Source organism: Pseudorca crassidens, chromosome 16 (assembly GCF_039906515.1).
Source record: "Pseudorca crassidens isolate mPseCra1 chromosome 16, mPseCra1.hap1, whole genome shotgun sequence".
Lineage (NCBI taxonomy): Eukaryota > Metazoa > Chordata > Mammalia > Artiodactyla > Delphinidae > Pseudorca > Pseudorca crassidens.
In genome coordinates this window covers 74,716,999-74,740,607 of record NC_090311.1, presented here as the reverse complement: position 1 = coordinate 74,740,607, position 23,609 = coordinate 74,716,999, and the positions used below count along the sequence as shown (strand labels likewise).

At 45.3% G+C, this 23,609-nt stretch overlaps 2 protein-coding genes and 1 long non-coding RNA gene across 6 annotated transcripts in view; all 3 read right to left on the bottom strand.

Annotated features, from left to right (window-relative positions):
• Positions 1–1,726: 1,726 nt before the first annotated feature.
• On the bottom strand, positions 1,727–5,717 carry LOC137209367 (uncharacterized). Its single transcript, XR_010936024.1, has 2 exons — positions 5,574–5,717; positions 1,727–2,090 (listed from the first exon to the last, which is right to left on the bottom strand). It is a non-coding gene; the product is annotated as an uncharacterized lncRNA (long non-coding RNA).
• A 640-nt stretch (positions 5,718–6,357) lies between these two features.
• Positions 6,358–12,760, bottom strand: LOC137209364 (ral guanine nucleotide dissociation stimulator-like). Its single transcript, XM_067710992.1, has 4 exons — positions 12,697–12,760; positions 11,747–11,856; positions 10,671–10,864; positions 6,358–8,826 (listed from the first exon to the last, which is right to left on the bottom strand). The coding sequence occupies exons 1-4, from the start codon at positions 12,746–12,748 to the stop codon at positions 8,718–8,720; spliced, it is 465 nt and encodes a 154-aa protein (XP_067567093.1). The 5' UTR covers positions 12,749–12,760; the 3' UTR covers positions 6,358–8,717.
• A 2,155-nt stretch (positions 12,761–14,915) lies between these two features.
• The window catches only part of LOC137209365 (zinc finger protein 585A-like), a 77,448-nt gene continuing 68,754 nt past the window's right edge, over positions 14,916–23,609 (bottom strand). For 3 of the 4 annotated variants that reach the window (XR_010936010.1, XR_010936007.1, XR_010936006.1), the window contains one exon: positions 14,916–15,447. Coding sequence is in view for 1 of the 4 variants with exons in the window: in XM_067710993.1 (XP_067567094.1) it covers positions 17,762–18,611 (850 nt within the window). In the remaining 3 variants the exon portion in view is untranslated. The other variant, XM_067710993.1, reaches the window with a different exon arrangement.

The following is a 23,609-nucleotide window of genomic DNA, read 5'->3' as shown; positions in this document are numbered from 1 at the left end:
AAATGAGATTGGAGAAGAAAAGCAAGCAAATATACCTTAAAGAATTCCTCTAAGTTTATAAAACACATTCTGATGAAGGCTAACTTGGAAATGACTGCTTTTGAAGGGGGCAGTGTGTTTGTCAGAAGCACTACACACCGCCCGCTGGTGGCCTTGTGAGAAATGGGAAGAGTGCTGCAGGGCTCTATAGTTCTGTCAGCAGGAGTCAATCACACTTACCCACCTTCACAGTCCTGCTGTTAGAGCAAACCAAATTCTGTAGATTCAGTGTTTCTGAGGGGTGCCTTCTAGTGGAAGTCCTTGTCTGGACTATGACACAATAGGCCAATGAGCCCCTGAGTCAGGCGGCCCTGGGTCCACAGCAGAGAATAGAGATGAGGTCGATGCCTCACAGGGAGAGGACCTGCAGGGAAAGGGTGAGAAAGTGCTGGCGTTCACTTGTCTACATCCCAGCTGTGTGTGTCTGGTTTGGAGGAATTAGTCTATCCAACCAATGTAATTTATGGCACTTTTCTGTTTAAATTAACCATAAAAAATTTTAGAAGACTGTCACTCAACATATCTATATAATTCCATCCAAATTTATATAGAGTTAAAAAATGAGATTAGCTTATTTACTGGTCACTTTTTCATTTAACATTAGTAATTATTCCATCCATTTAAAATTTTAGAAAATATGAATTTAATGGCTGCATTATATTCCTTATGACACCTTGTACTTAAAAGACCTGCTTCTACAGCTCCTGCTGCATCTTCCTCCACACCCGTATCTTGCTCATCTCTGAAAGTGGAGTCCAAATCCTATCATCTCCAGGCAGCTTCCAAATCTAAAATCATCCCCCGAACTTCCAGATCAGGTTGTCTTTATCCTTTTCTCCCAGGATGGCAGGCACTTTATACCATGTCCTCTCTGCCTCTATGGATTCAGAGCTTCTCCCCGACCAAGATGCTGCTCAATCAATTCTCAGTTTAAACCCACAGAATGGGAGAAAATATTTGCAAATGATGCAACTGACAAAGAATTAGTCTCCAAAATTTACAAACAGCTCATGCAACTCAATACCATAAAAACAAATAACCCAATCAAAAAATGGGCAGAAGACCTAAATAGACATTTCTCCAAAGAAGACACAGATGGCCAAGAGGCACATGAAAAGCTGTTCAACGTCGCTAATTATTAGAGACACTCAAATCAAGACTACAATGAGATATCACCTCACACCAGTCAAAATGGCCATCATCAAAAAATCTACAAACATGGGGACTTCCCTGGTGGTCCAGTGGTTAAGACTCCACGCTTTCATTGCAGGGGGCACGGGTTCCATCCCTGGTTGGAAAACTAAGATCTTACATGGCACAGCTAAAAAATAAATTTTAAAAAATTTACAAATAACAAATGTTGGTGAGGATGTGGAGAAAAGGGAACTCTCCTACACTGTTGGTGGGAATGTGAATTGGTACAGCCACTATGGAGAACAGTACGGAGGTTCCTTAAAAAACTAAAAATAGAGCTACCATATGATCCAGCAATCCCACTCTTGAGCATATATCCAGAGAAAAACTTGGTTCAAAAGTATACATGCACCCCAATGCCCACTGCAGCCCTCTTTACAATAGCCAAGACATGGAAGCAACCTAAATGTCCATCAACAAATGAATGGATAAAGAATATGTGGTACATGTATACAATGGAATATTACTAGGCCATAAAAAGAGAATGAAATAATGCCATTTTTCTAAAAATTTATTAAATTTATTTATTTTTGTATGCGTTGGGTCTTCGTTGCTGCGCGCAGGCTTTCTCTAGTTGCGGTGAGCAAGGACTCCTCATCGTGGTGGCTTCTCTTGTTGCGGAGCACAGGCTCTAAGTGGATGGGCTTCAGTAGCTGTGACTCGTGGGCTCTAGAGTGTAGGCTCAGTAGTTGTGGCACACGGGTTTAGTTGCTCCGCGGCATGTGGGATCTTCCCAGACCAGGGCTGGAACCCGTGTCCCATGCATTGGCAGGCGGATTCTTAACCACTGTGCCACCAGGGAAGCCCCTGAAATAATGCCATTTGCAGCAACATAGATGGACCTGGAGATTATCATACTGAGGGAAGTCAGACAGACAAAGACAAATATATCATATGATATCACTTACATCGGGAATCTAAAAAAAGAAAAAAATGATACAAATGAACTTATCTACGAAACAGAAACAGACTCATAGACTTAGAGAATGAACTTATGGTTACCAGAGGGGAAGGGTGCTGGGGCGGAGGGACAGACTGGGAGTTTGGGATTGACATGTACATCTGCAATATTTAAAAAAGATAACCAACAAGGACCTACTGTATAGAACAGGGAACTCTGCTCAATATTCTGTAATAACCTAAATGGGAAACGAATTCGAAAAAGGAATAATTTTTTTTTTTTTTTTTTTTTTTGTGGTATGCGGGCCTCTCACTGTTGTGGCCTCTCCTGTTGCGGAGCACAGGCTCCGGACGCGCAGGCTCAGCGGCCATGGCTCACGGGCCCAGCCGCTCCGCGGCCTGTGGGATCTTCCCGGACCGGGGCACGAACCCGCGTCCCCTGCATCGGCAGGCGGACTCTCAACCACTGTGCCACCAGGGAGGCCCTAAAAAAAAATTTTAATGAAATTAAATTAAAAAAAATAAACCTAGGTGCAATAAAAGTATTATACTTAAAGAAAAATCAAATCTCATTCTACTCTCCACACAGTGCTTGGTGTATGATAAATACTCAATATAGATTTGAAAACACAGTAAATCTAATGAATTACTCCTGTTGCTGACAACTTTGTCTATGGAAATCCATGCTCCCCTTCTTGGGGCACACAGCTGGAAGATTTCCCAGCCTCCTTTGTGGCCACAGGACCACTTTGTTGTCAATGGAGCAGGAGAGGAACTGATGTGTGTCCCTCCAGACCTGGCCCTTTTAACCTCCCACATGCATTTCTCCTGGTTCTTGGCCCTTCTGCTCATGGAGGTCCTAGGGATGGTAGAGGCACAAGATGGGAGACTCTGGGATCCTGAACGACCACGTGAAAGAGTGCAGCCTCCTCAAAGTGAACACCCACCCAGCGCTGAGATGTGGGAAATAGAGAGTGATATGCTGCTGAAATTTTGAGTTATTTGGTAATTCAGCATAAACTACTATACCCACAAAAATTTTAATCATAGAATCAACTTAAATAGCCATCGATCTAATACATTTAAAATGACAAAAGTCAATTTTGTATTTTTAATAGTTTTGCCCTCCAATTTAACCCTGCTCTTCTGACCCAGTGATCTGACCTCAGAGAACTTAAATTCCTCAACAATTTTTACTGAGTTTAATAAACACTGCAATCAGCATTATAATAATATTTGAAAAATAGTGTTGAGAAAGACATTTTAATTCCTTGATCCTGCTTTGAAAACACAGCACAGTAAATTATTTATAGTTTATCCATGTTTATTTTTAATAAACTGAAAATATTTTGGTTGGGATCTATTTTTAACAAATAAACGACAGGATTCTTGTCCACATCACAGCTGAATGACTATAAATTCTCTCTTTGGAAGTTCTGTCTACTAATCATTATTTGTACTCAGTCGATTGGCCTAGGTCAAATATCAGACATCAAAATTCTTCAAAATGTTATTTTTCTTTCATCAATATTCAGTCAATAATTCATTTGATGAGGTGGATTTTTATATGGTGTGGATTATTTCTCCATGACGTTGCAAGTGACCTTAAGTTCGAAATGCTGGGGTCTAGTCAGTCCATTTCTTTGAAGACAGCAATTCACTTTTGGTCCAGCTTTTAAAACACTTGCCCCAAAAGGGTCCACCACCCTCCCATTCTGCCCACCTCATTAGAGAAGAGCATTTTCTCAGAGCTACTTAGAAGGACAGGCAGATGAAAGCTACACAACAGATTCTGTCACCTGTCTAGGAACTGAAAGAATCTTCCCACTCAAATATCCTGGTGAGGAAACCACGTTTCTAATTTCCCTGGGAATCAAGAAACACCAAAAAGAAAGTATGTGGTTGGTAAATGAATGTCCATTTCATCTGAAAATCACTCCATCTCCTCCCCTTCTTCGTGTTGTTTAGTGTAGGGAAAGAGCCCTGGTCATCACCAGGTGGTTCTCGTTCTTTTTCCCTTAGAAGAGAAACTCAGTTTTACTGAGGCCGCCAATTCACCAAGCTCAATGCTCCAATTCCTCTTGTTACCAGATCCCCATCTTTGAAATGTGTGTCATTATTTTCAACAGTGAAAACATGTGCTTGCTTCCTCATTACCAGAGACGGAACTGAAGTGTTTTTAAAAGTCATTCCTGAGTGTTTTGTGTGGAAAATGTGCTAAGTCAAGAAAAAATTTCAATAGAGAAAGGCAACCTATCTCTCTTAACAAAGCACTGTACCTTACATCAACCACTACTTCTGACTACATTCTATTATGATTTGAAGCTAGCTAATTAGGTACATTGGTACCAACAAAATACTACAAAAAAACCCCCACAGAACAAAAAACAAACTGTTCTCAAACAAATTATGCATTTGCTGGGGACAATCGAGATTCACCCACTGTTAGATACTCAAAATTGCAATAGTGCTGCATGGCAGAATATCATGAAATAAACATTTCTCATGATTCAGAAATCTTCCCTTCCTCATGCAACATTTACCAAAAAGCCCCCCAAAACAACCAAGCCCTTTTTAGTAGCTAGAATTTTCAAATATTTGAGCATCTATGATAACTACTCAAAAATGAAATTTTAAATGCTCATTTAACTTAGAGTAACGCTGCTTCGCAAGGGCTTGTTGCTGGAAAAGAGTAACACAAACCAGAGAAACATACTGGTCAAAAAGCCCTCCATACGCAAAAAGCCCAGAATTTCCTTATTTCAAACTTCGGTTAGATGTTATTATGTCCCACGTCACCCTCCAGAGAGCGCTCTGCGAGTCAGTTACGAGTCATTTCAGTTAATCAAGGGTGAAAACGCTGAAAGCGAACCTTCAGCCTTTGGAGCTGACCCTCCTGAGGGCTTCAGGAAAGGGCACAGAGGCCCCCGTCTGAACACCAATCCTGGCGGCCGGGGGTCCAGGATCCCCGAGCTGTGCGTGCGCCCATCACCCGCGCGCGTCCCGAGAGCAGAGGCCCCTGCACCCCTCCGGACACACCGCGCCCGAGACGCCCGCCCCGCGGCCCCGTCTTCGGGCTCCTCTGCGCCGCCTCCCCGTCCAGGCCCCGCGAGCCCACGGCAACAGGGCCGAGTCCGGCGTCCGCAGACCCAGAGGCCAGACCCCCCGGGCGCGTGGGGACAGCCCCGCCGCGAGGAGGCCCGAGGGGCGCCGAGGAGGGAGGGCTGCGAGCGCGCGGGGCGCCCACCGCTGAACGGCCGCCTTCGTGGCCCCGGCCCGGCGTCCTCACCCTGCGGCCGGTGGCGGCGGTCCCGGAGCCGAGGAGCGAGGGAGGCTCGCGCTCCTCGGTGCTGGAGGGGTCGGGCCCCTGGCTGTTGGTTAGGCAGGGGGCGGCGGCCGGGGGGCGCGCGGTGAGGGGCTGCGGGTAGAGCTGTACTTACTCGTCTCTGCACTGCTACCTCGCCGGGAGCGTCACAGTGCGGGGACCGACTTGGTCTCCAACTTCCCTTTCCTCGGGACGCGGTCCTTCAGGAGCCCCAGCTTCCCAGCGGCGCAGCCCTCTCACCTGCCTCCGCTCACGCCTGCGCACTCTCCTCGGGAGGAAGGGGGTGGGGCGGGGCGGGGCGCCTCCCGGCCTCAGGACCCCCGGTCTGCATACCCGTGTTTATTTTTAATTTCCTGAAAGTGTTTTACTTGAAATTAATTTAAAAAAAATAAATGACACGTTTTCTTGTCCAAATCATAATTTACTGACTACAGAGTCTGCCTTTGTAAGATTTCTTTAGGGGATCTTAACTGGTTCTCGGTCAAATAACCTGAGTCAAATAACGGGTATCAAAAAAATTTTAAATCATATTCTCCTTCCATCAGTTTTCAGTCACTAATAAGTTTTACCATGTGGGGTTTTATTGGGTGGGGGATTATTTTTACTAATAATCAAAACGATGGTCCATCAGTTCCTAGTGTCAAAATGGCGATGTCTGATAGTTCTACTTCCTTGATCAAAGAGATCTTTTTTTGGACAGATACTGAATTTTGATTCAGCTTTTTGAACATGCTGCTTCCCCCAAAGACACCACCCTCCATGTCTCTCCACCTCATTAGAGAACAGAAGAGGAATTTCTCTGAGCTGCTTTCAAGGTACAGGCAAACGAAAGCTACCAAAAGTTTCCAGTCACCAGCAGGAATTGAAAGAATCTTTAATACTCGAATATCCTGGTTAGAAACCACATCTCTAATTTCTCTGGGAATGAAGAAACAACAAGGAGAGACTGTTGTGGGGAAATGAATGAACAACTCATCTGAAGAGTATTCCACCTTTAACTCTTCATCCTGCTGTTTACTGTAGGAAAAGAGTACTAGTCATCAACACTTGGTTTTCATTCTTTTATTGAGGACAGCAGTTCACCAAATTCAAGGCTCTAATTTCTAACCTCTCTAGCAGCTCAGAGTGGCCAAACTTCAGGCAAACCAGTTGTGAATAGAAAGATTACCTGGAGCTTTGGGGACTGCTTAGACAGTGCAGACACAGCTGTGTGGGCGCTATGGCCCTTCATCTTTGCTCCGTCCTGCCTCAGAAATGAAGACATGGTGGCTGGTCTAGGCTGGTGCTCCAGCAGCCATTTTGGGGTAGGAGACTGACTTGAGGATTGACACTACGTAAAAGCTGCTGGAACAGAAAGACAGATGATGGCTGACTATAATCATGTGCATTTCAGGGTCAGCAAGGACTGTCCAAGTTCATAGATCTTTTTACATGAGAAAGGAAAAACTCTGCCTCTTGTCTAAGCCTGTATTGTTCTGGGTTTTCTGTTATATTACGGAAATCTAATATTAAGGAAACTATTGGTTTTGCACTGAAATACGGTGTGAACTTTGACGTGACAATCCCCATCTCAGAAACGTCCTCGTAGGTACCATGGCAGTCGCAAGGTTGAAGGTGGCTCATCTATTCTGAAGATCCCATTCCTTGGCCTGGTCCGCATCCATGTCATCTTCTATTACTTACAGTGCCTCAGCACATCTTGGGGAACTGTCCCTTGTCCCTCAGTGCACAAGGTTAATTGAGGCTGAAACCCCTTCCTGGCTGCAGGTCAGAGGGACCCAAGAACCACTGGGGTGACTCCAACCTGTAAGGAATGCCTGAGGGTGCTTGTATCACCAAGACATACCCAGCCCAGGGATGTGGAAGGCTAGTCAGACTGTGTGCAGGCTTTAGAACGTCTTTTTTTTTAACCCATCATTGTACAATTGGAAAACTGAGGGCCAGAAAGGGGCAGGGAAAACCCAGGGCACTGGGCAGGGGCAGAGTCTTGAGATGAAGTGAGAGTTTGGACCTCCTAGGCTAGGGCTGCCTCCTCCCACAGGGCTTGCTTTGGAATTAGAACTCCTAGGACCCCAGAACATGTGGAGTAGATTCCTCTGCATGTCCACACAAGTGTACACCGACACTCACACATTATAGGAAGGGACCATGGGGCATGGGGTCAGGGAAGGAGTGGACCTTTGGATGGTGAAAAATGGAAAAGAAGAAGGACAATAACTGAAACCTGGATCACTCTTCCTTGGACTAAAAGAAATTCCCCCTTGTTAGACCATCAGGGTCCTCATTTGAAATTGAGGCGAGAACCACTGCACTGGCTGTGCTGAGGAGTCCTTGTAAGGGAACTGGACACCACAGGGCCAATGTGGACAAGAGGGCCCCTTTCCGGGGGGGGCCCCAACATGCCGGGGCCCAAGGAATGTTGATGCCCTGAAGTCTCTGAAACAAAGGTATGTTTTGTGCTGTGGCTTCCCTGCTTGGTGTGTAGTATGAGTGGTTCCCATCAGGGGGAATGATGTGTCCAGTGTGCTCTACTGGAGCAACTGGGGCCAGGAGAGTGTCCCCTGGACTCCTGAACATTCCCCTGCCCCTGACCTGGCCTGTACCTCCTCTTATTAGCATCCATCTCTAACATCTGAGCTTGTCAGTGGCAGGATGGAGCCTCTTATCTACTCATTCACCAGCTGTGCCCTGAGCCCTCAAATGGGGGCCATGATGAAAAGAACCACCAGGGTCCCTGCCCTCTAGCAGCTCACAGTCTGGAAGGGAAAATAGACAAAACCAAGAATACAGAAACAAAAGAAAGAAAACAGCAAGTTCTATATCGAAAAACAGCAGGGTGCCACAACGGGGTCCTGGAGTCCACTAGGTGAGGGGATCTGGAAAGGCTGTATTGAGGTGACATGTCTGTTCCCAGCAGTGAGACGAGAAGGAGCCAGCCCTGCACACATCTGGGGAGAATTAGCCTAGAAGAAGGCACGAAACATAGAAGCTGAATGTGTTTGGCCAGAGAGGGAGTCAGAAGGGGGCCAGTGTGGCTGGTGGGAGCTTGGGAGGACAGTAGGGGACAGTAGGGAGGGCAGGGCCAGGGCCTGGTGCTTGATGGCCGTGGGAGTGATCCACTGTGTGCGACAGCATTAGCCACTCTTAGTGGCTTAAGCAACAAACATTATCTCACACTATCTGTAGGCCAGGAATTGAACAGGACTCAGCTGGAGGCCTCTGCCAGTGTCTCCCAGGGGTTTGGGGCTGTGGACTCGAGTCAGGACCCAGGTGCTCCTCTGTCTGCTGGTCTCCCTCGGTGCCAGGCCAGGGGGACCTCTTCAGTCAGCAACTCATAATGTACAGGCTTCTTCCCCAGAGTGAGGGACCTGGGAGAGAGAGAAAGATAGAGAGAGAGAGAGAGAGAGAGAGAGAGAGAGAGGAAATTGCAACATAGGTGAAGAAGTGAATAGTACACCTAAATTCTGGGGGATTGTAAAAACCACTGTATACAAGACTTGAGCAGATCCTCAAAAGGACAGGCATCCAGTTTTCAGTCAACCCCAAAATTCCACTCCTAGATCAATCAATACCCAAAAGAAGTGAATACAGACACTCAAATGCTGTTACACAAGTATTCAGAGCACCACTATTCACAAGAGCCCAAAGGTAAAACAGTCCTAATGTCCATCAACAGATGTAAGGAAAACCAACTGTGGTGTGTTCCTGGAATGAAAATTATTCAGCGACCAAAAGGGTACAAGTGTTCTCGAATAGATGTTAGAGGGGGTTATGTAACACTGTGAATGTACTTACTGCCATTTACATGTACAATTTAAAATAATCAAACTATTAAATTTTATTTTAAGTGAACTTCATATCATAGAATAAATAATTTAGTATATGTAATAAAAAATATTAAAAATGGACTTGCACCACTGCTGAGCACCACTGCTAACCAGATCCACCAGACAGTGAGTCGGATGCTCTCCACACCTTGTGTTCTGGGTCCCAGAATGGGGGGTGGAGGCAGGGTTGGGATGGAGAGGGGACGGGTGTGGACTCCCTTAGGGGCTGACTCTGGCCTCTGACCTCCCGGATGCTCCTCACGGCACCCCAGCCCCGTCCGCAGCGCTCTTGGACTCCTTTCCTCTTTTCCAGGAGAAGCCCTCGGACCTCTGCCCTCAGCACGAACCATCAGATGAGTGGGATCCAGGGTTCTGCCAGCCCTGCCCATCTACAGACCCCACATCTCCATGCAGTTCTTTGGAGAAGGGAGTCCTTCCCTCTTGAACCAAAGCCCACTCACAGGGCTTTCCTGGTGGCGCAGTGGTTGAGAGTCCGCCTGCCGATGCAGGGGACGCGGGTTTGTGCCCCGGTCCGGGAAGCTCCCACATGCCGTGGAGCGGCTGGGCCCGTGAGCCATGGCCGCTGAGCCTGCGCGTCCGGAGCCTGTGCTCCGCAACGGGAGAGGCCACAGCTGTGAGAGGCCCGTGTACCGCAAAAAAAAAAAAAAAAGGATACATACAAAGCCCACTCACATTTTCAGCTGGTGCAGGGGTCCACCGTCCTCATCAGAGTAAGGGAGGATGCATCCATAACTAGAGGAGGCCAGGAAGGCGTCACATGGACTGTCCTGAGGACACACCTGGATGTGATGCCTAGTGTGACAGTGTGACCCCCGGTAGAACGGAAGCCCTGAGGGGCAGGACTGCTGTCTGCTCGATGCGTTAAATGAAGGGTGTTCCTAGAAAAGCGCCTGAACCTAGTGGCCTTCCTCTATATGTGAAGAATGAATGAGCCCCTCCAGCCCCATAGCACACATCTGAGTGGCCTGGGGCCCCACTGCCCACTCCCAGGAACCCTTGCTCTCACCCACCCAGGACAGGGCACCCCTAATGGAATCACCCATCACCATTCAACTGGGAAGAGTTCATCTCAAGGTGAGAAGCACAGTGACAACTGAGGCAGAGGCTTCCTCGTGGGGAGGAGGGACATGATGAATTAGCACAACCACGGCCCCTCCAGCAGACCTTTCCACGGGCCAGGCCCGCAGAAAGCACTTTCCGTGAAGGACCCGCTGGTCTCTACAGTCACTGTAGGGGGCTGGTCCTCTCTTTACCCTAGTGTGCAGAGGGGCCAGCTGAGGCTCAGAGAGGTGGAGTGACATTCTAAAACCTCACAGCTAGAAGGTGGCCGAGTCACCAATGTCCCATCGGGAAAAAGTGCTCACCTTGTGAAGAGAAGGTCCAGCATCTGCTGGGTGGTAGGGAAAGCCCTGTAGGTGCCCAGGAATGTGGGGAGGTCGGAGGGGGCGCCGCCCAGGAAGGCAGGCACCAGGTTTCCCACCAGCTTCTCCAGCCTGCCTGCCTGGACGCTCCACACCATGCAGGTCTCATTCCTGTCCCCTGTGGACACGTTTTCCCCCTGGGGTAGAACAGAGCAGGGACATGAGTCAGAGGCAGCGTCAAGGACACCAGGAGGGGTGGGGCTGGAGCTGAGACCGAATCCCCAAGCCTCAGGGACTCGAGGCAAGAGGTGGGACAGGAGTGCCCTCAGCAGAATAAAGGTTCTGGCTTCACAAGTGAATTGGCGGTGGGCGATGGTTACATGTGTTACTATCTCAGGGCAGTTTGTAGCACAGTATTGACAGGTCCCCCTGTATTAACTGCATCATCCCTGTGATTGTCATCAAAACATCCCATTCTGGGGATGAGAACACAGAGTCTCCCTGGGGCAGGAGGGATCAGGTTAGTCAGGCCAACATGGACACCTGAGGTTGGAGTTAAAAGAGGGAAATCTGTAGAAAAATGCAGAAACAAAGTTGACTTAACATTAAGTGGGGGCTTCCCTGGTGGCGCAGTGGTTAAGAATCCACCTGCCAATGCAGGGGACACGGGTTCGAGCCCTGGTCCGGGAAGATCCCACATGCTGCGGAGCAACTAAGCCCGTGCACCACAGCTACTGAGCCTGTGCTCGAGAGCCCGCGAGCACTGCAACGAAGAGTAGCCCCTGCTCTCTGCAACTAGAGAAAGCCCACGTGCAGCAACGAAGACCCACCGCAGCCAAAAAAAAAAAAAAAAAAAAAATGAAGTGGAATCCTATGAAAGTGTCTTTCTGAGATTCCCACGTATATGTGGATAGTGACTTTATAGCTGGACCGGGCAGGGCCTGGGCCGTGAGGGCAGGCGGGAGAGGAGATGGGGGCCCAGATTCCTTTGGGAGCAGGACACCAGGAGGGACCCAGGGGAGGGGCAGGGCGGCTCTGGGGCTTCCTGGGTGTGCAGTCTCCTCCTCGCTGGCACTCACCCTGAGCCTGCCCTGGGCTCTGTTGCTGGTGTGGGGCTCCTGCCCCTCCTGCAGGGAGATGGAGCAGGGGCGCCATGGACCGGCTCCTGTGCGATCTCCTGTGTGGAGCCCTGTGAAGCCTCAGAGCCCTGCCTGCCGCCTGCGCTGCCCCTCAGACCCACCAGCCATCTCCACTGCAGACACACGCAACCACTCTCTGCACAGACCTCCTCCAAGGAGGGAAAAGTGATGACAACCTGAGGGCCTTGGATCCACGCTGGCACAGATAAGAGGCACCTCAGGAATCCTCTCTCACCCTTGTGCTTGAGTGTGATCATGACGGGACCACCAGCTGACCAAGTTCCCATCCACCCGTTCCTGCCCAGAGGGGAAACCTCCCCTCAAGTCCCCCTTCCCCCCACATGGAGATGCGAGGATGTGAGGCTGCCCGGGGAGGGCTCCCAGACGCGGTCGGACCACGACTGGCCTGCTCTCGGCCACCTCGTGTTCCCTTAGGGACCTCCTGGTAAAGGACCAGAGTCGTCCAGGTTAAGCATTGAACCGCCTAAAGCACCTGAGAAACCTCCCACTCAGGGGTTTCCTGAAGCAGAAGCCCTGGGAAGTCAGGACACAGCAGGAGAACATCCGTCTCTGTGAAGCGTCTCCAACCAAGTGAGCCGGCTGTGGGGCTGTCGCTAGAACGTGTGTGCCTGGCTCCCGGGGCTCAGAGTTCTGTTGGGGTCTGTTGCCAAGGAGGTGACTTCACTTCCTGGGGGCCCCTTACTTGAATCCCCTCCTCAGACAACACCGCTACACACAGCCCTCTGGGCTGCCGACGGCTCACCCCTTCTCCACGCAACCCCATATCTCACACAGTCACACCTCACAGCCCTCTCCACCGCTCCCGGGGAGGGTCTGTGCGCAGCTCTGAGGAGGCAGACCTGGGTTCCAGACTCAATTCCCCATTTTACCTGTTCTCCACCCTGGATAATTCCTAGTGTAATAGCGTGCTGCAGTGTGCATGCCTAGGCCATTGCCGCGAGCTTTACCCACCTCCCCCACGCTGTTACCAGGCAACAGTTACCGGGAGACCATTAATGCGGGACGGTTAGAGCCGGGTTAGAGGTCCTGCTCAGCCATTGGTCCGCGCTACAGTGGGCCCCGCCCCCAAGTGAGCAACTGTCAATGAGCGACCCTTAGGGGGGGCATTGAGCCAGTGTTCGGGGGGAGTGGTGGTCGTAAGGTGGAGAGTGAGGTAAGAGGCAGATCCCGGCCTTCTTTCTCCCTGGGGCCCTCCAGCTCCCCGGCTTCGGGCTGGCGGGTGAGCTGGGGGCCCAGGGAACAGGCTGGGGGTGTGTCCTGCAGGGCTCCAGAGCCCTCGCCACGACGCCCACTGGTCGGGCCCAGGCCCTGAGGCGGCGGTGAACCAACCTCTCCCCCATCCCTGCCTCTGCGACCTAATGGGAGCGGCAGGCTGCATGGGACACAGTCTGAGCGACCAGGCCCCCACCGTTTGGACAGCCTGAGGAGCCTGAGGGCCAGCTGGGTGCTGGGTGCCTGGCTCCCTCAGCGATGACGGCTGGGCAGGGTCTGGGGACCCGGCCCTGAGGGAGCCACCATCTGAGATCTGCCTCTTCACCCAGGCCTGGGCACTGGCGGGAGGACCCAGACTGGGTGCTGGACAAACGCTCTGGGGCAGGGTAACCCGCCCCCCGCCCCCGCGCAGGGACCCCCTTCTCTCAGCCAGGCCTGGACCTCGAAGGGTGAAAGCTGTGCCTTGCGACCTTCCCCTTTCTTGTAGAACAGAGTAACATTTGTTTTGGTGGAGGTTTAAAGGAACATCGTGACCTATGACGTGACTTCAGGAACAAAGGATCTGACACCAAGAAGTCTGCAACAACTAACCACGCCCCCTCCTCACCTTTCCTGTAAAAGGGATTTGCTGAAACTTTCAGGGAGTTCGGCGTTTTTTTTTTAAGGCATGAGCCACCCGTCTCCTTGCATGGTCCTGCAATAAACCTTTCTCTGTTCCTAACTCCGGAGTTTTGGGATTGTTTGGCCTCACTGTGGGTTGGGCACATGGACTTGCGTTTCGGTAACACTTGGGTCTCTCAAGGCCTGTCTCTCTCCCCCCACCTGCCCAGTGGGGATGATTCTAGCATGTATTTCTAGGGATGTCCTCAGGCATGTCCTTTTCTGATCCCACCCCATAGTTCCTTATTTAACGTCAATCTGCAGGTGTGCGTGTCTGTGCATACACAACAATAAGCACACAGCCCTCTGTACACGCGCGCGTGAGTACACAACAATGAGCACTCTCTGGGAAGCCAGAAGAAAACTGCCCCCACATAGGGAGGGATGTGCAAAAACTTCCTAAGATCTTATGGTTTCTAATTTCCAAAGCAATCCCAATGAGAGGTGTCCAATCCTTGGCCTAGATCAGGACACAGTGACACAAGGCCATACAGGTAGCAGGAGCTGGAGTTGGGATAACAGACTCAGACACTGGCTCCACCGTCCACACCCGTAACCACAGTGCTGGGTGCAGCAAGACAGCCGCCTTCAGCAGGGACCCATCCTGGCAGGCTTGGCTACTCTGGCTGGACACATAGTGGCCCAGGGTCAGACTGGAAAATGATGGGCTGCTGTCACCAGACAGACTTGACAATCTTATTTGCTTCTGCCTTCATGTTCCTGTCCTTAAATACCTCTCCTCAGTACTGAGGGTGGCTGACACCTTTTACCCAGGCCCAACCTCAGTATAAACTGAGTCAACTTCACCAGGATCAAGAGGATTTTTTAGTCAGCTGGAGTAAAAAGATCCTCAGCCTCGCTGGAAATCCCCGGATAAGCAGTTTTCCCAGTGACTTCATTACGAGTCAGGCACCAGAGGTAGTCACTAAGATGGGGGAAAATCACATGCTCAAATTTATAAATATTCTCTCATAAAATCACCTCATTATTAATAATGTCTTACCTGATTAAGGACTTCACGTGTCCTGTCAGATAATATATGCCTACATACTCACATAAAATGCTGCATTTCCACACTGCATGTTTTATTCAAATATGGCAGACATACACACACACACCAAATCCACTCAGAATATAGTTACAGTAGCTATTTGTACTACTCCCTTCCTTTAACTTCTATATATTTGAGGGGGTAACAGACAATCCTAATACAGAGTTACAGTTTTCTAAGTTTATTTTCACCTTTACCAGTGTCCTGTGTATTTTCATATGTTTTCACGTTGCTGATTAGCATCTTTTCATTTCAGCTTGAAGGACTCCTTTCAAGGCAGGCAGTGTCCTATAATTGGCCCATCTGGGTTATGCACCAGCAGAATAATGTGGACAGGAATGCAGAGCCTAAAAATACAATAGCCACTTCAAAGGGTAATTCTGCATACATTTTTTTAAACATCTTTATTTATTTATTTATTTTTATATTTATTTTTGGCTGTGTTGGGTCTTCGTTTCTGTGCGAGGGCTTTCTCCAGTCGCGGCGAGCGGGGGCCACTCCTCATCGCGGTGCGCGGGCCTCTCACTATCACGGCCTCTCTTGTTGCGGAGCACAGGCTCCAGACGCGCAGGCTCAGTTGTTGTGGCGCACGGGCTTAGTTGCTTCGCGGCATGTGGGATCCTCCCAGACCAGGGCTCGAACCCATGTCCCCTGCATTGGCAGGCAGACTCTCAACCACTGCGCCACCAGGGAAGTCCTGCATACAATTTAAAAACGGGTTTCAAATCAGTAAAATAGGGTGAATAAATCAAACGGTGAGAGATCAACTGGCTATTCATCTGGAAAAAAACAAAGTTGGGTCTTTACTTTGCACCATATTTAATCAAGCAGTAAGAGAAGGGGGTCAGTTGATCATTCAACTTAACTTAAAACATATTTGTTTCATATGTTTTAAAGAGAAGACACCTGACAAAATGGAAAGTTCTAAAAAGAATCTTCTTGTATCAACAAATAGAAATTCCTTTCAAACAATGGAATGATAGACAATTTTATTTCTAAAGTTCAAGTTCTGAACATAAATGCCTTTGGCTATAACAGAACACTCCAAGTCAAACTATTCAGTATCTGTGAAGTAGGTAATAGTATCTCCATGTTGCAAATGAGGAAACTGAGGCACAGAGAGATTAAATCACTACGTAGGTCACACAAATGATAAGTGGCAGAAATAGAACAGCTTGTCTGAGAAAACAATGCCATGTCACATAATTCAAGGAAGAAAACTGTGGTATTCTACCACAATAAATACAAACACAGATAGTTCTTAGCTCACATAAAATCTGGGCTTCACACCTAAATTTATATAAGCATATCACTTAGACATATAAAAAATATAAAATGGGGGTAACTTCTTCAACAAGTGCTGTTTTTAATCTGTAAAGTATAAGTACTAATGTTCAAGGCTACTTTTGAACATTGACTCAGATGTGTGTTATAAACAATTGTGTACTGGTTCGTTGCATACTTTAAGTAAACCTTGATTCTATTAAACATTGTTTGGGTCATTTACTGAAAGGACAGTTTGGTAACAATGTTTATACCCATTTATATATGTCACCAAAGAGTAAAGAACACAGGATATGTGGCATTTTATGCATTCAATGTGTCTTCTAAAGTATATGTTGTGTAAATATATGATGAAACAACAATAGTATTTAGTGTAAGAAACCCTGATATAAATAAAGTTATTTAGGTAAGCGTCATCATTCCACTACGATTATTTTGGGGTCTGAAACAAAAATCAAACATACATGAAGTAAGTGTTAAAGAGCATAATTATGCATATCAGCCTGACATAGCTCAGAGGCTATTTACATACACATTGAAAGCTGCTATTCTGATGCTTCAACTCATTTGTGCCTTTTTTAAAGCTACATATTCCATGGTGAGCATGACTAAGTAAACATACTGTGTTATATTTCTAATAAGATATTTGGTACTGCATCCAAAACCTTGCTTCTAGAATTAGATTATTTCCAGATGAAGATTCCCCCAACATTTTTTTAATGAACTTATTTATTTTTGGCTACGTTGGGTCTTCGTTGCCGTGCACGGGCTTTCTCTAGTTGCGGTGAGCGGGGGCTACTCTTCGTTGCGGTGCACAGGCTTCTCATTGTCGTGGCTTCTCTTGTTGCGGAGCATAGGCTCTAGGCGCACAGGCTTCAGTAGTTGTGGCACATGGGCTCGGTAGTTGTGGCTTGCGGGCTCTACAGCCCAGGCTCAGTAGTTGTGGCACACAGGCTTAGTTGCTCCCACGGCATGTGGGATCTTCCCAGACCAGGGCTCGAACCTGCATCCCCTGCATTGGCAGGCGGACTCTTAACCACTGCGCCACCAGGGAAGCCTCCCTGACATTTCTAAAGCTGACAATTTTCTTCTGTCACATATTCTCTGATATACAAATTTTGAAATGTGTTTTGATATTATAAGGTTTTATTCTACTCTCAATTATCTGATGTTCAGTAAAATCTGTGTCTTTGTGAAAATCTTCCTACAGCCATTTCATCTTGGGGTTTTTCATGGTAAATATCTGATTTACAAAATGTTTGACTTGCTGATGAAGGGTTATTAAAATGCAGGATATTGACAGGGGTTTCTCTATTACTGAATTCTCTGACATACAGTGTTTCTCACTCCATCATTAGATTCACAGGCTATATGAAATACAGGATGGCTAAGATAAGCTATGACAACAAATAGACCTGAACATGTGATGGCTCAACACAATGCAAGTTTATTTCTTGTTCCTGAAAAGACTTAAGCGTCATGGTAGAGAAGGGAGGGCTCTGCTCAGGAAGTCATTCAGAGACCCTGGTTTCTTCCAACTTGTGAATCTGTAATCTCTAATGCCTCACTCCCAAGCTGTCCTGAGGATGATCTTTGACAGGGAAAGAATGGGAAGTAGGAAGGATTCCAAATGAGGTCTTTCATGGGCTTGGAAATAATGTACATCACTTACGCCCACATTCTGATACAGAGCTTGATCGCATAACCTCATGTGGATCAAGGGAAAGCTAGAAAATCTTAACTAGTTGTGTATCCACACAAAAAAGGAAATGAGTATTGGGAAAAACATAGCCAGTTTGTGCCACATGGGACTTCTGCCCTATGTGAATTCCCTGATGATTAGTAAGGGTTGATTTCTGGCAGAAAGTTTTCCCACATTCTCCACATTTATAAGGTTTCTCCCCCAAGTGAGTTCTCAAATGATTAGTGAGGGTAGATTTCTGACAGAAATTCTTCCCACATGCATTACTTTCATAGGGTTTTTCCCCTGTGTGAGTTCTCTGATGTTTAGTAAGAGTTGACTTCATACGAAAAGATTTTCCACATTCATTGCACTGGAAGGGTTTCTCTCCTGAGTGAGTTCTCTGATGTATAACAATGGCTGACTTCTGACAGAAAGTTTTACCACATTCATTACACTGAAAGTGTTTCTCTCCTGTGTGAGTTCTCTGATGTTGAATGAGAGCTGACTTCTGGCAGAAAGTTTTCCCACATTCATTACATTCATAGGGTTTTTCCCCTGTGTGAGTCCTCCCATGTTGAGTGAGGGATGACTTTCGGTAAAAGGACTTCCCACATTCATTGCATTTGTAGGGTTTCTCTCCTGTGTGTGTTCTCTGATGGTCTGTGAGGGCTGATTTGTGACTGAAGGTCTTCCCACATAAATTATGTTCATAGGGCTTCTTTCCTGTGTGAACTCTCTGATGGACCATGTGCATTGACTTCTGTTGGAAGGACTTCCCACATTTAGTACATTCATAGCGCTTCTCCCCTGTATGTGTTCTCTGATGCACTGTGAGGTTTGACTTGTGATTGAATGTTTTCCCACATTCATTACATTTGAATAGCCTCTCTCCTCTCTGATTTTTCTGAAGTTGAGTGAACTGTGACATTCTGCTGCAATTATTTTCAATTTGACTGCTTTCATGTTGCTTCATTTCCACGTAGATTCCATGACATTTCAAAAGAGAGGACTTCTCACAGAAACTTTCCTCATGTCCATTATATTCACAGAGTTTCTCTCCTGTCTGAATTTGCCTATGTGGGATTATCACAGCCTTTTTCTCTAAGGCTTTCCCACCATTATTATATTTAAACGTCTTCTCTGAAGTTTGGATGTTTAGGTGTTGAAAAATACCATGATTACAATCAAGGGTTTCTCATTTTGATTATTTTCATAAGAATCCTCTTGAGTATGAGACTTTTCCTCCTTAATAACAAATAATTTCTCATGTATATTTAACACATCAGGCTTCTTTCTTGAAAAGTTTCTATTACTACTAATTGATACTGAAGTATTTTTCAAACTTGTTCCATATAAGTCATATTTATAAGGCATTATGCTTGAAGAAACAAAGTTTGTGCTCATATTAGATGATTTTCCTAAAGCATTAACTTTCTCTGAAGTCAATGTTTTGTTGTTGAATGCAACTTGTGGCAAATATTTGTTTTGGTTTTCCTGGATTCTCTCTGTTAGGTCATGAGTTTTGCAGTCTTCTAGAAATGAAAATATTGAACATACCATAAGAATTTGAAAAGATTTCTAATAGAATTGGACTAAGATACAAATGTCATACTATATATTTGACTTTTGGTTTCAGGAGTCTCTCAAGATCAAAGTGACTCTTCCCCGTCTAGTTTGTTTGGGAAAACAAATGTGGAGAAAAGGGAGAAAAGCTAATAATAGGCAGACGTAATTATTCAGCATTTTACAAACAGAAATTTCAAAGTGGGTAGAAATGAAAATGTAAACTCAAGAAACAGCAATAGAGGATGGAAGATTTTACAGAAGTGGTAGCTTCGGGTAGGAGGAAAATCACAGAGACTGGGATGGGTACAACTGAGCTAATGAAGAGTAATTTCAGTGACAAGGAAAATAAGTAGATAAAGGTGTTAATGGGGAAAATAAAGAGATGGACTACAGAGTAGGTCTAATACCCTCAAATCTACATTGTTTTTAATAACATTGTGACAAGTTTTCATGCTCCAGTTGAACTCCCCTTATTTCCATTCTACACATAACAGCAAAGTAAATCTCTGAATGCACCAACTGCCTCATGTTTGAGGGAAGAGTTATTAGATTGCACTCTAATTTTCCTTCTAGCCATGATTCACAGGAATGTACAAAAGAAAGTACAAAACAATGGCAGACTAAGTCACCTGTGGCAATCTAGTTCTGACTATTTTGGCTGTGATACCTTAATATCAATCTATCATACTTGTTTGACAGGTAAACTACCATGATAATCACATTCACTTTCACTTACTTTTCCTTAAAACCTTGCCTGTGCCACAATACTAACACTTAATTTTGCTTTATATCTCACATCTCACATTTCTACATTTCAGGCTTCTACATATTATTAGAATTTAAGGGACATATTTTTCAATCCAGTCTTAGAAAATGAGTAACAATCGTGTTTATTTACCATTTAGAAAGTCTTGTTCACATTTGTCATCCAGTGCAACATAGTCTATCCCAAGCTGAAAAACCACTGACCAAGTACCACATAGAAAACTATTACAAGTCATCATTCTAGCAAACAAAATTTACACCAACTGAATGCCCATCAGATTTTCAAGCTACCAATCTACAGCTCCATAATCAATAACCCCTGCCCCAGTCTAGTCAGTTCTTTGTCTCATTGAACTGTCCACTCTTAACAAGCTGAAAATGTGTTCTCTCACTCAGCCTTGGCTCTATTTAGTATCTAGAAAAAAAAGTCATAATGATACTATTACTCCAAATCTCCACAAATGCCATCTCAAATCTTCCTACTTTCTAAACTTTCAAAAGTTACATTTACTCTAAATCTAAAAGTAGTTCCTGTCTAGACCACATGAATAGCATCATTCTACAAATTTATTCTACTGTCATTTCCTGGGACCAGTCAAATAGAAATCACTTGGATAAGTGGTATGAAGAAAATAAAATTGGGGAAAATTCTAGGTGGGGTTTTAGTTAAGGCAGTACATTTGAAAGGAAATGAAATTTGAAATACTGTAGACAAAATAGTGTCTCATGTTTGTTTTAATATTTCTTTGATTTCTAGTGATGTTACATATTTTTCATATACTTAGTGACTAGTTGTACTTTCTTTTTTAGTATTTAAAAATTTTGGGGGGCTGCATTGGGTCTTAGTTGTGGTAGGTGGGATCTTTCATTGCGGTATGTGGACTTCTCTCTAGTTGTGGCACACGGGTTCCAGAGTGCATGGGTTCTGTAGTTGCGGCACGTGGGCTCTCTAGTTGTGATGCACGGGCTCAGTAGTTATGGCACCTGGGCTTAGTTGCCCTGCGGCATGTGAGATCATAGTTCTCCGACCAGGGATTGAACCCGTGTCCACTGCACTGGAAGGCAGATTCATAACCACTGGACCCTCCAGGGAAGTCCCTGTACTTTCTCTTTTATAATTACATTTCAATATTTCTAAGACATGCATTTTTTCTCGTATTTTAACAGCTCTGAAATGGATCTTGTAATGCATCTTAAAGTAAATGGTATGTCATAGTTTAATTGTCCATATATTTTCTTTTGCAATAGTAAATAGAATATTGAGGCATCTGGCAGTCCACTGCATTGTAGATTGAATGAAAAGCTGCAGGAGGATATTCTTTTTCTATTTTTATTGCATGTTAGATGTTCATCTTTCAACTGATTTGTAAGAGCAGTTTATCAAGAGTGTGAAATCTGTGTCTCGTAATTATTAAATATATTTTCTCAGTTTGTGTTTTAACTTTCTGTTATATCCTTTCTGGTTTCTGCCTTTTGTTTCACGCTATATCAAATTATGTTCTTTAAAATCTTTTATTTATATTCTAGGTAATTGATGGTTTACTTTTTAAATTTACAGCTGAATTCATGTACCATTAACCTTATTTTCTCAAATCATTAACTGAACATTCCAAACTATCTCCATTGTTTGAAATAACAATTAAAAAATAAATTTATGTATTCATTTATTTTTGGGTGCGTTGGCTCTTCGTTACTGCACGCGGGCTTTTCTCTAGTTGCGGCCAGCGGGGGCTACTCTTCATTGTGGTGCACGGGCTTCTCATTGCGGTGACTTCTCTTGTTGCAGAGCACAGGCTCTAGGCACGCAGGCTTCAGTAGTTGTGGCTCGCAGGCTCTAGAGCGCAGGCTCAGTAGTTGTGGCGCACAGGCTTAGTTGCTCTGCGGCATGTGGGATCTTCCCGGACCAGGGCTCGAAACTGTGTCCCATGCATTGGCAGGCGAATTCTCAACCACTGCTCCACCAAGGAAGCCCTGAAATAACTATTTTAACATATACTCAATTCTTATGTATTTGGATCTGTTTCCGTTCTTCTTTGAAGCCAGCACCAAACTTTTAAATTATGTTTATAATAATATGCATTTCCAATAAAATTTCCTCCCTATTCTCTGAGGTTATATATTTCCTGATGAAGTTTAAAATTATTTGTCAAGGAAAACAAAACCAAACTCTCAGAAAAAAATTGTCATTTTGATTTAAATTGTTAAGTTTTATAGTTTCCTGTAAGAGTAAATACAAATATTTAAAAATTGAATTTTCCCTGGTTCAAAAAGGGGAAAAGATTTTCCTCCCCTCTTTTCTTAGAGCATTTCCTTGAGAAAACTTGTAACTGAAATCCTTTTTTCTGTCCCTTTGAGATGCATGCAAATGTTTTTAAAAAGTAAATAAACCTCTTGTTAGTTTTACAACCCAGGATTATCTTTGTTAAAGGCCTTGGAGCTATGTCTTTGAAATGTAAATAAACACCAAGGAAGATAGCACCCCATCTCCCTGTGTCTGTGGTAAACTCCTAGGCTTTTGGCTACAAGTTGTAGCTACTTGCTTGTCATAGAGATGCAAGAAGCTTTACTTTTCATTTGGATAAAGGCAATTAACTAATAGAAATGGCCACCCCAATTACCGTGTGAATTTAGGATGAACAGTGTGTAGTAAATGGTGTTGTCAAGTTCTCTTAGTACATAGAAAGGGTTGTATCTGCCTGGCTACATAAAAGTGTGATATTTCTGTCTGCAAACTCATTAGCAGATTGCCTGGAATGCGCATTGCAGTCTAGCTTAATGCTTAGTTCATTAATAAAATAATTAATAATAAATAATTTTTTCTTTCTCCATTTCTGGAGAGGATTTTCTGGGTTGGCAAGAGACTATTTTTAATCATTCCCCCAACACCTCCCACCCAGGATATTGGTGTGTGTGTGTGTGTGTGTGTGTGTGTGTGTGTGTATACAGCTATGCACACATGTGCACACATTATTCAGATATGTATATATATTTTCTCTATATGGATTCCACGTTTTTTAAGTTAATTTTATTATAAAAATTTAGTATTTTTGTAATTACTTTGAGAGGAAACATTTCTATTGTTGGCCCAGAGTAAACTGATGTCATAAAGTTAGATCAGAAAATCAGCATACATTCAGTATATATTCCTTAGTGAAGTGATAGTCAAAATATACCATTAGCGTAAAATTTGAGTGAAAATCTTAGAAGAGTGTGCACCTAACATTAAGCGAGGTTTTTTCCTTTTGTAAAGTGGGATGTGTGCGACTCGTCTTCTGTTTTAGCTTATTCATGTTTTCATCACGTTTCATGTGTCATTTCCATAATTCTGAAAGCTAATACTCCTAAAATAAAGTCAGCTGTTACAGGGTGTTATTCTTTGAATGTACTACTGTACTTAGTTCCAAGTACTACCTTTCGATTACTATCGATATTCATCGCACTACCTCAAGGTAGCTTCCTGCTTTCAAGCGGGTGGCCAGCTCTAATCCGTTACCGCTGCGAGTGAGGAAAGGACCGGGCCAGCAGAAAACACTCGGACCGCGGGAAGAAGCCGACCCTCG

Bases quoted from the DNA above. Each gene is read 5' to 3' on its own strand.
- LOC137209364 (XM_067710992.1), bottom strand. From the start codon at position 12,748: ATGCACACTGCAGCACGCTATTACACTAGGAATTATCCAGGGTGGAGA. The intron at 10,865-11,746 runs GTGAGTGCCAGC...GTTCTACCCCAG, and splicing joins GAGCCCAGGGCAGGCTCAGG to GGGGAAAACGTGTCCACAGG. The intron at 8,827-10,670 runs GTGAGCACTTTT...TCTCTCTCCCAG, and splicing joins CTGGACCTTCTCTTCACAAG to GTCCCTCACTCTGGGGAAGA.